Consider the following 15490-nt stretch of genomic DNA (forward strand, 5'->3'; position numbering starts at 1 on the left):
ACCAACATTGCTCGTTAATTATCCTATGAAGACATAGTCTGAAAAATATTTTATTAAATCCAGCTATTTTGCTTGTCATTACAATTCTGTTGCTCGTTAGTTGATGAAATGTTGATTACTTTGGTTTTTATTTTGAAACAAAATTCCTAAGCTATAATTTAAATTTTAGGTAACTCTAAACAATCAGCCTTCCTTTTAGTTCATCCATTGTTGTGTGCAATATTAAAGTATTGCAATATGTGTGGTATTAGATGTGTTTGTATATAATGCAGTTGTTTTTTCTTTCTTTCTAGAGGATAACAGACGAAATCCATATTTCAAAGAAAGTTCAGTTCAAGGACAGTATTCCTAACAAATTAGATAACAGTGAATAACTGATGTCAAAGCTGAAAGTAACTATGATGATCAATGAAGATATAAATTACTGTTTAATTAATGCGGTTCGGGAAGGAAACCTGGAAAAAACAAGGGAGCTACTCAGTTTTAACAACCCTTTTGGGAGTACCAATTTAGTTATTTTGGCTTGTGAACATAATAAGGTGAATATTTTAGAATATCTACTTAGCAGTAATGGTAAAATTCTCAGTAACTTCTCCCTTGGCGCAAGAGAAGCTGCAATAGTACCAAGTGATAAGGATGAAACGTGCCATAATGCCTTCTATTATGCTATACGATCTTGTAATGTGAAACTTCTTGACACACTCATTGAAAAATGGCCTGGAAATTACTTTGCTGTTCATTTGAGTGAATTAGATGAAATTCTTTCACGAGCTTACGAGGAATTAAGACTTCAAAATGTTTTGTTGTCAGAAGAGATAGAAACTTTTGTTGAAAATAAGTTAATAGACCTCCGTTTTTTATCTAGTTTTTCTGAACAAGACAAGAGTGTCGAGAGTAGTCTAAATAACACAAGAGAGCGGATTGAATTAGTACTTCAAAATATTATCTTGTTAACAGCTGAATACTATCAAAGAGAAGAAATAGATGAAAAGTTTTTATTTGTAGCAAAGTTTATTGCTCAGAATATTCAAATATTAAAGCGACAGTTGAAATGTACCTACGAAAGACTGCCTTGGGAAGAAATAGAATTTTGTTTAATCGGTTTTGTTGCATCTCACATAAAACGACATGAAATCAATTTATTCCTCAATGTCACTTTAAATAAAAACAAAATGCTTAACCACCTAGAAAATTTTGCTGAGAAGCTTAAAGAGGAAAAAGATCATTTGGCATCTGTGGACATAGAAACACTTGTTAAACTCCCAAACATAAATCGTGAGCGAGTTGTCGCAGGGATCCTTAGCAACTGTCCTCAATTCGGAGAACTGTATAGCGATTATAAACAAATTAGAGATACTCATTCCTTAAAGAAAATAAGTGATTACATAAAATTAACATTATCTGCTGATCTTAAACAAAAGGAAGGGAAATTGATTATTGCAAGGGCCTTACAATTTACGGGTGAACATTTAAAAAACACTCTAGAATCTCCAAAATTATCTGAGACTACATGTGAACTTCTTCTTCTGTCATTACCAAGGGACACAAGAAAAATCGTCATTGATTTACGTAATTGCTTATCACATGCATACTCGCTCTCAAAGAGAATAGAGATTGAGGATAATCCTAATGTCAACTTTTTTGTTGGGGTTCAAAATGATCTTAAAAGAATCAATGATGTAATTACTGACATTTTTCAAAGCAAAAAAATACAATTGATCAGAACGTTGCTAGTTAAAATTAAAGAAAGTGAAAGCCTGGAAGACATAAAAGAAGTTGCAAGAATTTTTACTAGAGTTGAATCTGATGAAACAGATGAACTATTTACAGAGTGTTTTAAGTCGATAGAACATAACAAGCTCGAAAAACTCATTCAAAAGCTTAGGAACACTATAAGTAACAAGACGGATCATGAAAAACGGCTATTTGATCAAATTGATAGCATTCGAAATTTGGTGGAAAATAAATCAAAGAATATCAGCACTGACCCATCTATGGCAATTATACATTTAAAGAGCCTATTTTCCATTTTCAACACAATTAAGATTGACCATAATGTTATTAGAGAAATGAAGGATTCCGCAAATAAAATACTAGAGAATATTCCTTTCCAATTAGAGTCTCAAAATCTGAAAGGCATTTCCGAACTATTAAGGGAAATTTATCTTAGTGTTTGGTCAAGAACACTAGAAGATAACATAAGTGAACTAAAATATTTGATTTATCAGATTTTTTCTACAGTCGAATTTGGACAAAGTGACCTTACATGGCTTGAAAAACTAAGAGATAGGTTGAATGATAAAGGTGTATTTGTTAAAAAATGTAAACAAAGGAAGGGTTATAATGTAACAGTCGAAAAATATAATAGCTTGCTTGAACATAAGTTGTTTGAACTAGAAGGTATTTTAAGAAGTAACACATTATTTCCTAGCTTAACAGAAAAGCTTCCTTCCTACAAAAAGAATAAAAAGTTGCAAGTAGCTGTAGAAATGCTTGTTCTCGATATACTGTCTATGTTAACTAAATCAGTGAAACATATGAAAAACAGTTTATCTTTTTTAGATGAAAACACTCCTTTGTTAACTGGAAAATGTTTGAGAAATCACTTGGCCCATCATAATGATATAGTTGATATTTTGTCATCTGATCCCTCAGTAGCAGTTATTTCAAACGCTAAAAATCTTATTAGAGAAAATGTAAGAAAAACTAACATAACATTTGGCAAGTCGGTAAAGCACAATCCTCCCAAACTGAAAAATAAATATGATCAGAGCCTTACTATAATATCTAATCAGCAAGCTATGTTTGCTGCATTGAAAATAGGAAATCTTAAAGACTTAAAAAGCTGTCTCAGAAAAGGAGCAGATATTAATGGAAGAAGTACTAATTCATCGACAGCACTACATTTTGCTGCTCAAGGACCCAGTCTCGAGGCTATAAAGTTTATCTCTGGTCAAAATATAGATATCAACATCAAAGATGTGCATGGACAAAGTGCACTTCATGTTGCTGCTGCACAAGGAAGGAAAAATATTGTTGAATTTCTCATAAGAAAAACAGGTTTATCATTTGATGATCCAGATAATTTTGGGAAAACAGCACTACATGTTGCAGCTATAAATGGTCACAAAGATGTTGTCGAAGCTCTGCTGAAAAATAATGCTAATACTAATGTCAAAGATTTCAGTGGTAGTTCCCCTTTACACTATGCAGTAGGAAACAATTTTATTGATGTTGCTAAGATTTTGCTGAAAAAAGAAGCGAGTTTTGACATCAACGAGATTCAGGGTGGCTTCACGTCATTGCACCTGTCCGCAGCAAGAGGTCATTTGGAGCTAGTGAATTTTTTCCTTCAAAATAGGGCAGACGTTAATGCCAGAACCGACAGAGATATAACACCGTTACATTTAGCAGCATTAAACGGTCACCTTGATGTAGTAAAGGCTTTAATACAAATGGGAGCAGATGTAAACGCTGCAGTTATTGAAGGTTGTACACCATTACATTATGCCACAAAAAAGGGTCACGAGCATATAGTTGATATTTTAATAGAGTATAGAACTAACATTGATGCTGTTGATAAAGGCTATAATAAATCTCCTTTACACTATGCAGCAGAAGATGGACATGACAAAATTGTATCAGCCTTACTAAGAAATAATGCAAATGCTAATATTGCCACTGTGGATGGTCTAACACCACTACATTTGGCAGTACTGAGTTGTCAAGTAAAAATAGTTGCGACTCTCCTTGAGCATGGGGCCACTCTTTTTGCTAAAGATAAACATAATGCTACGCCATTACACTACGCAGCAGCGAGTGGGTGCAAGGCAATTGCTGAGATTTTAATAAGCAAAGGAGCAGAAATTAATCATAAAACCGAAACAAAAGAAACCCCACTACATATAGCTGCTATGAATGGTCACAAAGATATTATTGAACTCTTATTAAGAAATAAAGCTCAAGTTAGAGCTCAGGACATTAATGGTAAAACAGCACTTCATGTAGCTGCTGTGAGCAGCACCAGAGATGTCATTGACCTTCTTTTACAGAAAAAAGCTGAAGTCAATGCTAGATCTAATAATGAAATGACACCGTTACATGTAGCAGCTAGCAATGGCAATTTAGATGCTATTGTTTCCTTGATAGAAAATAAAGCTGAAGTAAACGCTAAAGCAGAATTTGGTCTTACACCGTTAGATGCAGCTGTTCTAGGGGGCCACAAAGATGCAGTTAACCTTTTAATAAAAAATAAAGCTGAAGTTAATATGAATGCTATTGCAGATAGAATGTAATACACACCATTAAATATCGCTGTAGAAAGAGGTCACAAGGAAATAGTTGAAATTCTGGTTGCAAATGGGGCCAATGTTAACGTTAAATACAACAAGATAACACCATTGATCTCTGCTATTAAGAATAATAACAAGGAGATTGTCAAAGTTTTAATAGAAAATAGAGCTGAAGTTAATACAGAGGGTTGTATGGCTCTTTCATTGGCAGCCCTGTCTGGTTTTAAGGATATTGTAGAGATGTTGTTAAAAAATAAGGCCTGTATTAACATTAGGTGTACTGAAAATAATCCCACTGCTCCATTACACTCTGCTGCTATAGGAGGTCACACAGAGATAATAAATCTTCTAATAGCTTGTGGAGCTACTGTTGATGCTATTACTACTGATGGGTCAACACCATTACATATTACAGCACAATACGGCCATGAAGAAGCGACTGAAGTTTTAATATCAAACAATGCTAATGTCAATGTTCAAAATATCGAAGGAAGTGCTCCATTACATGAAGCCGCAGGAAATGGATATACTAATGTTGTTGAAATCTTACTAAGCAATGGAACAAAAATTAACATAAAGGACAATGAGAGAAGAACACCCTTAGAATTAGCAGTTGCACTTGGTCATTTGGAAGTAGTGAAATTATTGCTGCAACATGGAAAAATTTATATAGATACTAAAGGTACCGATGATTTTACAGTTTTGCATATTGCTTCACAGGAAAATAGATTAGAAATTGTAAGATATCTTGTAGGTGAAGGGTCAAGCATCAACGCTTTAAATAAATCTGGCTCAAAGCCTATTGACATTGCAGCTAGAGAAGGTCATAAAGATATCGTGCATTTTTTCCTTAGTAAAGGAATTAATATTAATGACACTGGTTTAGCCAATCAAACATTATTGCATTATGCTGCAATTAAGGGTCATTTAGAGGTTATAAAGTATTTGATATCTAAATGTGCTGACATCAACGCAAAAGATATCTCAGGCTCAAGTCCTTTGCATATAGCTGCTGAGTTTGGTTGTAAAGACGCTATTGAAGTTTTATTAAGAAATGGTGCAATTTATAATCTGGTTGATAAGCTTAATAGAAAACCTATCGAAATGAGTACCAACCAAGACACAATCGATTTACTAACATCAACTGAAATGTTATTTAAATCTGTTAAACAGAATAAGTCTTCAGAAGTTGAAAAATGTATCAAATCAGGATCCATTGTTGATGCAAGAAATATTAACGGTGGGACACCATTACATTATGCTGCATGGAAAGGCTATGAAGGAATTGTCAAGCTTCTTTTGCATAATAAAGCCAATCCCAGCGTGGTTGGTAGAAAGAAATATACACCTTTACATTATGCAGCAAAATTTTCTCATATAAAAATTGTAAAAGTTTTGTTGTCCTATGGTGCAGTATATAATGACGTTTCTGACAGTGAAAAAACACCATCAGATTTATGTGTAGATAATGATATAACTAGACTTTTCTACTTAATAAGTGAGTCATTTAGAAAAGTTAAAGAGTATGATGTTGAAGTTATTCGTGACCTAAACAAAATAAAGGATATTGATACAATAAAAGCAATTATGAGTGCTCGTAACAGAGAGAACCAAACATTAATAACTGCTGCAATACAAAGTAACTTTCCTGAAGTCCAACAGTTAAAGGAAATATTCCAAGAAGAAGTATCTGCTCAGATTAATACAGCCTCAAAGCTCGTTTGTAAAGGAAGCTACCAAAAGGCCTTAAGGATTTTGAAAAGTGTATTGGAAAGAAGAAAAGAAATTCTAGGACCAGACAATCCTGGTATATTAGATATTCAAACAGAAATAGCCAAAATGCTATATAAACAAGGAATGTATGAAGAAGCATCAAATATACTTGAAGGTGTTCTTCAGAAGCAAAGTGAAATTCTGGGTTCAGATAGTAAGGATACTTTAAGTACAAGAAGCGCCGTCGCTTTAGTGCTGCATAGACAGGGGAAGAATAAAAAATCTTTGGACATTTATGAAAAAGTTTATAAGAAACAAAAAGAGGCACTAGGGTTAAATCACTCAGATACCTTAAATACTATGTTTAGTATGGCTTTAGTATTGAATTGTCTGGGAAAATATGAGGAAGCGCTAAATATCAACATTATAGTTTTTGAAAAGCAGAAAGATAGACTAGGTGCAAATAATCCAAAGACTGTTAGTGCCAAAAACAATATAGCAATGGTATTAACTAAACAAGGTAAATTAGAAGAGTCCTTAAAAATCTATAAAGAGGTTTTTGAAAAGAGGAAAATATTTCTCGGTGTTAATCATACGGATACCTTGAGAACATTAAATAGCATTGCTGGAGTACTTTTCAAACAAAATAAACAGCATCAAGCCTTGGATACTTATCAAGAAGTTTTAAGGATCCAAAAAGAAGTTATGCAACCGAATCATCCAGAAACCTTAGGTACTCAGTACAACATTGGAAACATTCTATTTGCTCAATTTAAGTTGATCAGAGCACTTAAAGTCTACAGTGAATGTTTTGATCAAATCAAAGCTGTTTTTGGACCAAGTCATCCGAATACTTTAGATATTTTAAGGAAGTTAGAAGTAATTAAATTTAAATTGAAACTTGACGGTCAGGAAGCATCAGAGATTCTTCGTTATTTGCAGAAAGATATCAACATTGCTGCTAGTAAAGGTGATAGACAAACTGTTCAGCGTCTTTTAAAAGATGGGGTTGATCCCAATGACAAAGATATTGATGGAAGAACAACGTTGCATTTTGCTGTTGACTATGGAGACTTAGATATTGTCAATACCTTGATAAGAAACGGAGCTAATGTTAATCAAACAACTAATAAAGGTAATACACCCTTGCACACTGCTACTTCCAAATGTAACAAAGAAATTGTTGATGTTTTGTTAGAGAATATCGGTCGCGACAAATTAAATGACTTCATTAATGCTAAAACTACTGTTAGTGGTACCACATCTCTTCATATTGCCGCTAAAAACGGCTCCTTGGAAATTGTAAAATCTTTATTAAATCATGGTGCAACTTATAACATTGAGAACAAAGATGGGAAACTACCTATTGACCTTTCTAAGGACCAGAAAGTTATTAATTTGCTGAAATTAATCGAAGAACTGTTTAGAGATATAAAAAATGGTAATGTTGAATCGATCAGCCGACTTGAAGAAATAAAACCTAATGAGGTCTTAGCTATAACAAATGCTTGTAATAATCAAGGCGATAAATTATTGGTAGTTGCTATAGCTAATGGACAAAAAATTGTTGCAAGTAAATTGCTAGAAATGCTAAAAAGATTTCAAAAATAACAGAATGTAAATATAGAATGGAGTTGAATTTTTTAAGCTCTGAATAATATTGCTAGAGACTTTATGCCCAGCCATGGTTAATGATAATTTCTATTTAAGTACTTAAGATAGTAATAATAAAAGCCCACTTCATGTTTTATTACCTGTAAAATGCTCATAGACTCTATATTATCTTCTGAATTATAGGATCTATGTTAATAGGGTCATTCCTATGCTTGCAAAAGAGAGGAATACTTACAAAACTTAAACTTAACAAAACGCTTAAAAACGGAATAAAAATGAATATAAACCGAGTTCAGATGTGTTTTTCAATTTTTGTACCTTCCCCCCCCTACAGAAATTTTTTTTTCTGTATCGTTGTCTTTTAAGTCTCTATTCCAAAAAAGGCAGGACTACTCCTTGCGCTTGAAGATTAAATATTATGTAGTTCAAATGGCAAATATCAAACGTGTATGTACTTTGACGTGGGGAAAAGATTTTACCACTGCAAATGACAGCAAAAAAGGCAGGGGCTGAAGCTGTTACGGTGTTTTTAAATAAAAAACTGTTGCTATTTGTGCTAATATTGGGCTTACAGAGAACGTTAAGGGTCTAGTGCCGTCTTACTTTACATAGAACAAAGATTTGTCAAAGATAAGAAATTTGTTTTATATAAAAAATTTTAAGACATCAAGCTGACATTGAGAATTAGGATAAAATGGTAAAACGACTGATTTTATTGCACAATAATATTCTATTGGAATCGTAACATGTGGCTATGGTGAAAAAAATCAAACGATTTTTAAGGCGCATATATATATATATATATATATATATATATATATATATATATATATATATATATATATATATATATATATATATATATATATATATATATATATATATATATATATATATATATATGTATATATATATAATATTATACATAATATGTAATAAACATGAAATATTTATAAAATATTAAATATAAAATAAAATATAATATATAAAAATATTAAACAGTCGTTAACTCGCATTATAAAGAAATCAAACGATGGATAGGGCACATTTTAAAAATGTTAAACTATTTTTAAGGCACATTATAAAAATATTAAAGATTGTAATGATGTATTATAAAAACATTTAATGATTTCTAAGGCACATTACAAAAATATCAAACGGTGTTAGCGCGCATTAAAAAAAAATATTGGATAAATATTAAGACCCACTGTAAAAATTTCAAACGGTTTTTAAGGCACAATATTTACATTTAGAAATATGTTTGGCAATTTTTTTATATTACATGTGAATATTTGATGTTTTGTTTTTCCTTTTTTGTTTTCTTTTATATTTACTGTTTTTACCTTTCGTTTCCATTTTTATCTTGCCGGTTCTTCCAAATTTACAATTTTCCCGTTGTATTCTAATGACCTGGATTTTCGCTTTAGTTGAACTTGTGATTTTTGCAATTATCAATATGTTGTTTAACACTAATTAATGGCAAAAATACTGTCTTCTATCAAAGTAACTCTTTTGTGAAGTTTGGCCTTGTATGAGCCCTATTTATAGGGAAATTCAAAATTAAGGATATATAATGTGTTTCTGTTAGCATTTTAACACTATAATTACTACACTATATTCTACACTAAGTTTTAAAAACAATAGACTGACGTTTATTTGTAGTTTATTGTCTAAAGTAACATTGTTTACATTTTTTTAAACTTTTATTGTATGTTATTGTCAGTTTTTTATTGTCATTATTATGGTTAACTTTTTTATAAAGTGTTAATTTGTTTATAATGACCGTAAGAGAACTATCTTGAATAAAGCTGTCTGATGCAATGTTTTGTTGTTTTTTTTTACAGGAAATAAAGGGAAGAGGCTTCTAATCTGTTCTAATCTAATGTTTCTTCTCTGTCTTATGGACGAGTTTTATATCTGACAAAGCCCTATTTATGATATTTCTCGTTCAGTCGTGACACCAATGTGAAAAAATGACATTCTATACAACAGCGTATCTATTCTTATATTTTTATTCTTAATTTTAGCAAATGTTGAGTTTAAACAGTTCAATTTCAGGACTTGGTTTCCTAAAAAATATGACACTAGAACTTGCACCCTGTTGCAAGCACAGAACAACATTGTTTACTGAAATAATTAAAACATTACTATACATTATTGACATTGTCCATTGTTCATTGATTGATTGACATTGATTATGACATTGACATCATTATAACATTGTTATTGACATTATTATTGTATGAGCTATATTTTACATAAAGCTTTGGTTGATACAAGATATTCATTTTAAAAAATTAAGGAGAAATAGGAAGGGAAGTTTTATTTCATCAAATAATTACATTTTGTCTTTCTATTAGATTTTATATTGTGTATCCTATTTTGTATTCCGTTTTCGTTCAATCCTAGGCTGTGAACTGCCGCAAGATGTCAAAATTATAGTAGAAGCGGACTGTATTGTACGGAATATTAGACATTTTTTTAAATAACGTTTTCCAAAATACGTTACTTAGGAGTTCTTCAAACCTTTTAACTCCTTTCCTGAATTCGGGATTGAGCTAATAGTATGAAACAGCTTTAAGAGACGTAGGTTTCCTTTGAAGCTGTAATTGTCATTGGGATTAAAAGTTGTCTTCGGACTATTAACGCACAATTTTCCGCTAGTGAAAAGCAGGGTTAAATATAACTTATTAGTTCTGCTTATTTATTTTCACCGTTCAATGTGGCAACACTGAAGAAATGGAAATTGCTTTTAGAAGTGAATATGAACACATTGAAAAGTCTGATATGCATAATCCCTTTAATCATCGTATTTATAAGGTTCATATAGAAGGTCTATAAATTTGACCTTGAAGGTCTACATCAAGGTCACCTTGATGTAGTAAAGGCCTTAATACAAATGGGAGCAGATGTAAATGCTGCAGTTATTGAAGGTTGTACACCATTACATTATGCCACAGAAAATGGTCACGAACATATAGTTGATATTTTAATAGAGTATAGAACTAACATTGATGCTGTTGATAAAGGCTATAATAAGGCTCCTTTACATTATGCAGCAGAAGATGGACATGACAAAATTGTATCAGCCTTACTTAGAAATAATGCAAATGCTAATATTGCCACTGTGGATGGTCTAACACCACTACATTTGGCAGTACTGAGTTGTCAAGTAAAAATAGTTGCAACTCTCCTTGAGTATGGGGCCACACTTTGTGCTAAAGATAAACACAATGCTACGCCATTACACTACGCAGCAATGAATGGGTGCAAGGCAATTGCTGAGATTTTAATAAGCAAAGGAGCAGAAATTAATCATAAAACTGAAACAAAAGAAACCCCACTACATGTAGCTGCTCTGAATGGTCACAAAGACATTATTGAACTCTTATTAAGAAATAAAGCTCAAATTAGAGCTCAGGACATTAATGGTAATACAGCACTTCATGTAGCTGCTGTGAGCAGCACCAGCGATGTCATTGACCTTCTTTTGCAAAAAAAAGCTGAAGTCAGTGATAAATCTAATAATGAAATGACACCGTTACATTTAGCTGCTAGCAATGGCAATTTAGATGGCATTGTTTCCTTGATTGAAAACAAAGCTGAAGTAAACGCTAAAGCAGAATTTGGTCTTACACCATTAGATGCAGCTGTCCTAGGGGGCCACAAAGATGCAGTTAACCTTTTAATAAAAAATAAAGCTGAAGTTAATATGAATGCTATTGCAGATAGAACTGAATGCACACCATTAAATATCGCTGTAAAAAGAGGTCACAAGGAAATAGTTGAAATTCTGGTTGCAAATGGGGCCAATGTTAACGTTAAATGCAACAAGATAACACCATTGATCTCTGCTATTAAGAATAATAACAAGGAGATTGTCAAAGTTTTAATAGAAAATAGAGCTGAAGTTAATACAGAGGGTTGTATGGCCCTTTCATTGGCAGCCCTGTCTGGTTTTAAGGATATTGTAGAGATGTTGTTAAAAAATAAGGCCTGTATTAACATTAGGTGTACTGAAAATAATCCCACTGCTCCATTACACTCTGCTGCTATAGGAGGTCACACAGAGATAATAAATCTTCTAATAACTTGTGGAGCTACTGTTGATGCTATTACTACTGATGGGTCAACACCACTACATTTTACAGCACAATACGGCCATGAAGAAGCGACTGAAGTTTTAATATCAAACAATGCTAATGTCAATGTTCAAAATATCGAAGGAGGTACTCCATTACATGAAGCCGCAGGTAGCGGGTATACTAATGTTGTTGAAATCTTACTAAGCAATGGAACAAAAATTAACATAAAGGACAATAAGAGAAGAACACCCTTAGAATTAGCAGTTGCACTTGGTCATTTGGAAGTGGTGAAATTATTGCTGCAACATGTAAAAATTTATATAAATGCTAAAGGTACCGATGATTTTACAGTTTTGCATATTGCTTCACAGGAAAATAGATTAGAAATTGTAAGATATCTTGTAGGTGAAGGGTCAAGCATCAACGCTTTAAATAAATTTGGCTCAAAGCCTATACACATTGCAGCTAGAGAAGGTCATAAAGATATCGTGCATTTTTTCCTTAGTAAAGGAATTAATATTAATGACACTGGCTTAGCCAATCAAACATTATTGCATTATGCTGCAATTAAGGGTCATTTAGAGGTTATAAAGTATTTGATATCTAAAGATGCTAATATTAACGCCAAAGATAATAATGGTGCGAGTCCCATGCACATAGCTGCTATCTTTGATCATAAAGACGTTATTGAAGTCTTATTAAAAAATGGTGCAATTTATAATCTGGTTGATAAGCTTAATAGAAAACCTATCGAAATGAGTACCAACCAAGACACAATCGATTTACTAACATCAACTGAAATGTTATTTAAATCTGTTAAACAGAATAAGTCTTCAGAAGTTGAAAAACGTATCAAATCAGGATCCATTGTTGATGCAAGAAATATTGACGGTGGGACGTCATTACATCATACTGCATGGAAAGGCTATGAAGGAATTGTCAAGCTCCTTTTACATAATAAGGCCAATCCCAGCGTGGTTGGTAGTAAGAAATCTACACCTTTACATTATGCAGCAAAATTTTCTCATATAAAAATTTTAAAAGTTTTGTTGTCCTATGGTGCAGTATATAATGATGTTTCTGACAGTGAAAAAACACCATCAGATTTATGTGTAGATAATGATATAACTAGACTTTTCTACTTAATAAGTGAGTCATTTAGAAAAGTTAAAGAGTATGATGTTGAAGTTATTCGTGACCTAAACAAAATAAAGGATATTGATACAATAAAAGCCATTATGAGTGCTCGTAACAGAGAGAACCAAACATTAATAACTGCTGTAATATAAAGTAACTTTTCTGAAGTCCAACAGTTAAAGGAAATATTCCAAGAAGAAGTATCTGCTCAGATTAATACAGCCTCAAAGCTCTTTTGTAAAGGAAGCTACCAAAAGGCCTTAAGGATTTTGAAAAGTGTATTGGAAAGAAGAAAAGAAATTCTAGGACCAGACAATCCTGGTATATTAGATATTCAGACAGAAATAGCCAAAGTGCTATATAAACAAGGAATGTATGAAGAAGCATCAAATATACTTGAAGGTGTTTTTCAGAAGCAAAGTGAAATTCTGGGTTCAGATAGTAAGGATACTTTAAGTACAAGAAGCTTCGTCGCTTTAGTGCTGCATAGACAGGGGAAGAATAAAAAATCTTTGGACATTTATGAAAAAGTCAATAAGAAACAAAAAGAGGCACTAGGGTTAAATCACTCAGACACCTTAAATACTATGTCTAGTATGGCTTTAGTATTGAATTGTCTGGGAAAATATGAGGAAGCGCTAAATATCAACATTGCAGTTTTTGAAAAGTGGAAAGATACACTAGGTGCAAATTATCCAATCACTGTAAGTGCCGAAAACAATATAGCAATGGTACTATCTAACCAAGGTAAATTAGAGGAGTCCTTAAAAATCTATAAAGAGGTTTTTGAAAAGAGGAAAATATTTCTCGGTGTTAATCATGCCGATACCTTGAGAACACTAAATAGCATTGCTGGAGTACTCTTCAGACAAAATAAGCTGCATCAAGCCATGAATACTTATCAAGAGGTTTTAAGCATTCAAAAAACAGTTATGCAACAGAATCATCCAGACGCCTTAGGTACTCAGTACGACATTGGAAACATTCTATTTGCTCAATATAAGTGGATCAGAGCCCTTAAAGTCTACAGTGAATGTTTTGATCGAATCAAATCTGTTTTTGGACCGAGTCATCCGAATACTTTAGATATTTTAAAAAAGTTAGAAGTAATTAATTCTAGATTAAAACTTGATGGTCAGGAAGCATCAGAGATTCTTCGTTATTTGCAGAAAGATATCATCATTGCTGCTAGTAAAGGTGACAGACAAACTGTTCAGCGTCTTTTAAAAGATGGGGTTGATCCCAATGAAAAAGATAGTGATGGAAGAACAACGTTGCATTTTGCTGTTGACTATGGAGACTTAGATATTGTCAAAACCTTAATAAAAAATGGAGCTAATATTAATCAAACAACTAATAAAGGCAATACACCCTTGCACACTGCTACTTCCAAATGTAACAAAGAAATTGTTGATGTTTTGTTAGAGAATATCAGTCGTGATAAATTAAACGACTTCATCAATGCTAAAACTACTCTTAATGGTACTACATCTCTTCATATAGCCGCTAAAAACGGCTCCTTCGAAATTGTAAAATCTTTATTAAAGCATGGTGCAACTTATAACATTGAGAACAAAGATGGGAAACTACCTATTGACCTTTCTAAGGATCAGAAAGTTATTAATTTACTGAAATTAATCGAAGAACTGTTTAGAGATATAAGAAATGGTAATGTTGAATCGATCAGCAAACTTGAAAGAGTAAAACTAAATGACATCCTAGCTATAACAAATGCTCGTAATAATAAAGGGGATAAGCTTTTGATAGTTGCCATAGCTAATGGACGAAAAAATGTTGCAAGTAAATTTCTAGAAATGCTAAAAATGTTTTAAGAAATGAATCCAAGTCATCTGAACACTTTAGATATGTTGAAGAAATTAGAGCTGATTAATACAATATTGAAGTTAGAATATAATACAATATTGAAATACAATAAAGAAGCATCAGAGACTCTCCAGTGTCTGCAGAAAGATATCAACATTGCTGCTAGTACATGTTATATACCAACTGTTTAGCGCCTTATAGGAGATGGCCCCAAATCCAATTTAATAGTTGATGGGATAACATTGTTGCGTTACAGTGTTGATTACGGAGACAGAGATATTGGAAAAATCTTGCTAAAAAATGGAGCTATTGTTAATTTGTCCATTGTCAATTTTCAAACTTAAACTATTGCACTATAGCTTCTAACTTGAAGATACTTCTTATGTAGTTTATTGTTTATTTATATTCTTGATAATTCGTTGTTGTATATTGTTTAATACCCTCTTAAACTGGTTATATTTGTGATTTATTTTTCATAATATAGTGCTTTGCTTATAGTGTGCAAATTTGTTTATAATGTAGTGTTTTGAACGTATGTGAAATGTCTCGAATAGAGATTTATTTCATGTAACATGTTTTTTTAAGTTCTCTGCTGGTAAAAGACGGAGGGGAATTTTGCTTATTGAGTAGGATTCCTCTATTTCTATTATCTTTTTCGAACACATCATTTATCTGACAAGCTCTTCTAAAATATATTTCATACAGTCGTATTTCATACAGTATATATATACATATATATATATATATATATATATATATATATATATATATATATATATATATATATATGTATTTAAATATATATATATATATATACATATATAT

At 32.2% G+C, this 15490-nt stretch overlaps 3 protein-coding genes across 6 annotated transcripts in view; all 3 read left to right on the forward strand.

The window, feature by feature from the left end:
• LOC136040244 (uncharacterized) overlaps positions 1-4304 on the forward strand; it is a 17237-nt gene extending 12933 nt beyond the window's left edge. For all 4 annotated transcript variants that reach the window (XM_065724454.1, XM_065724453.1, XM_065724455.1 and 1 more), the window contains one exon: positions 294-4304. In XM_065724454.1, coding sequence (XP_065580526.1) covers positions 378-4295 — 3918 coding nt within the window. In that variant the 5' untranslated portion in view covers positions 294-377 and the 3' untranslated portion in view covers positions 4296-4304. The remainder of the gene's footprint in view (positions 1-293) is intronic.
• Positions 4296-12994, forward strand: LOC136040311 (uncharacterized; the record flags this gene model as incomplete). Its single annotated transcript, XM_065724553.1, has 2 exons — positions 4296-7607; positions 10450-12994. Coding segments are annotated over 2 exons (5856 nt in total), but the record flags the coding sequence as incomplete, so codon positions are not given.
• Positions 12994-15162, forward strand: LOC136040249 (alpha-latrocrustotoxin-Lt1a-like). Its single transcript, XM_065724460.1, has one exon. The coding sequence runs from the start codon at positions 13213-13215 to the stop codon at positions 14671-14673; it is 1461 nt and encodes a 486-aa protein (XP_065580532.1). The 5' UTR covers positions 12994-13212; the 3' UTR covers positions 14674-15162.
• Positions 15163-15490: the final 328 nt, after the last annotated feature.

Source organism: Artemia franciscana, chromosome 20 (assembly GCF_032884065.1).
Source record: "Artemia franciscana chromosome 20, ASM3288406v1, whole genome shotgun sequence".
NCBI lineage: Eukaryota > Metazoa > Arthropoda > Branchiopoda > Anostraca > Artemiidae > Artemia > Artemia franciscana.

Bases quoted from the DNA above. Each gene is read 5' to 3' on its own strand.
- LOC136040249 (XM_065724460.1), top strand. From the start codon at position 13,213: ATGTATGAAGAAGCATCAAATATACTTGAAGGTGTTTTTCAGAAGCAA.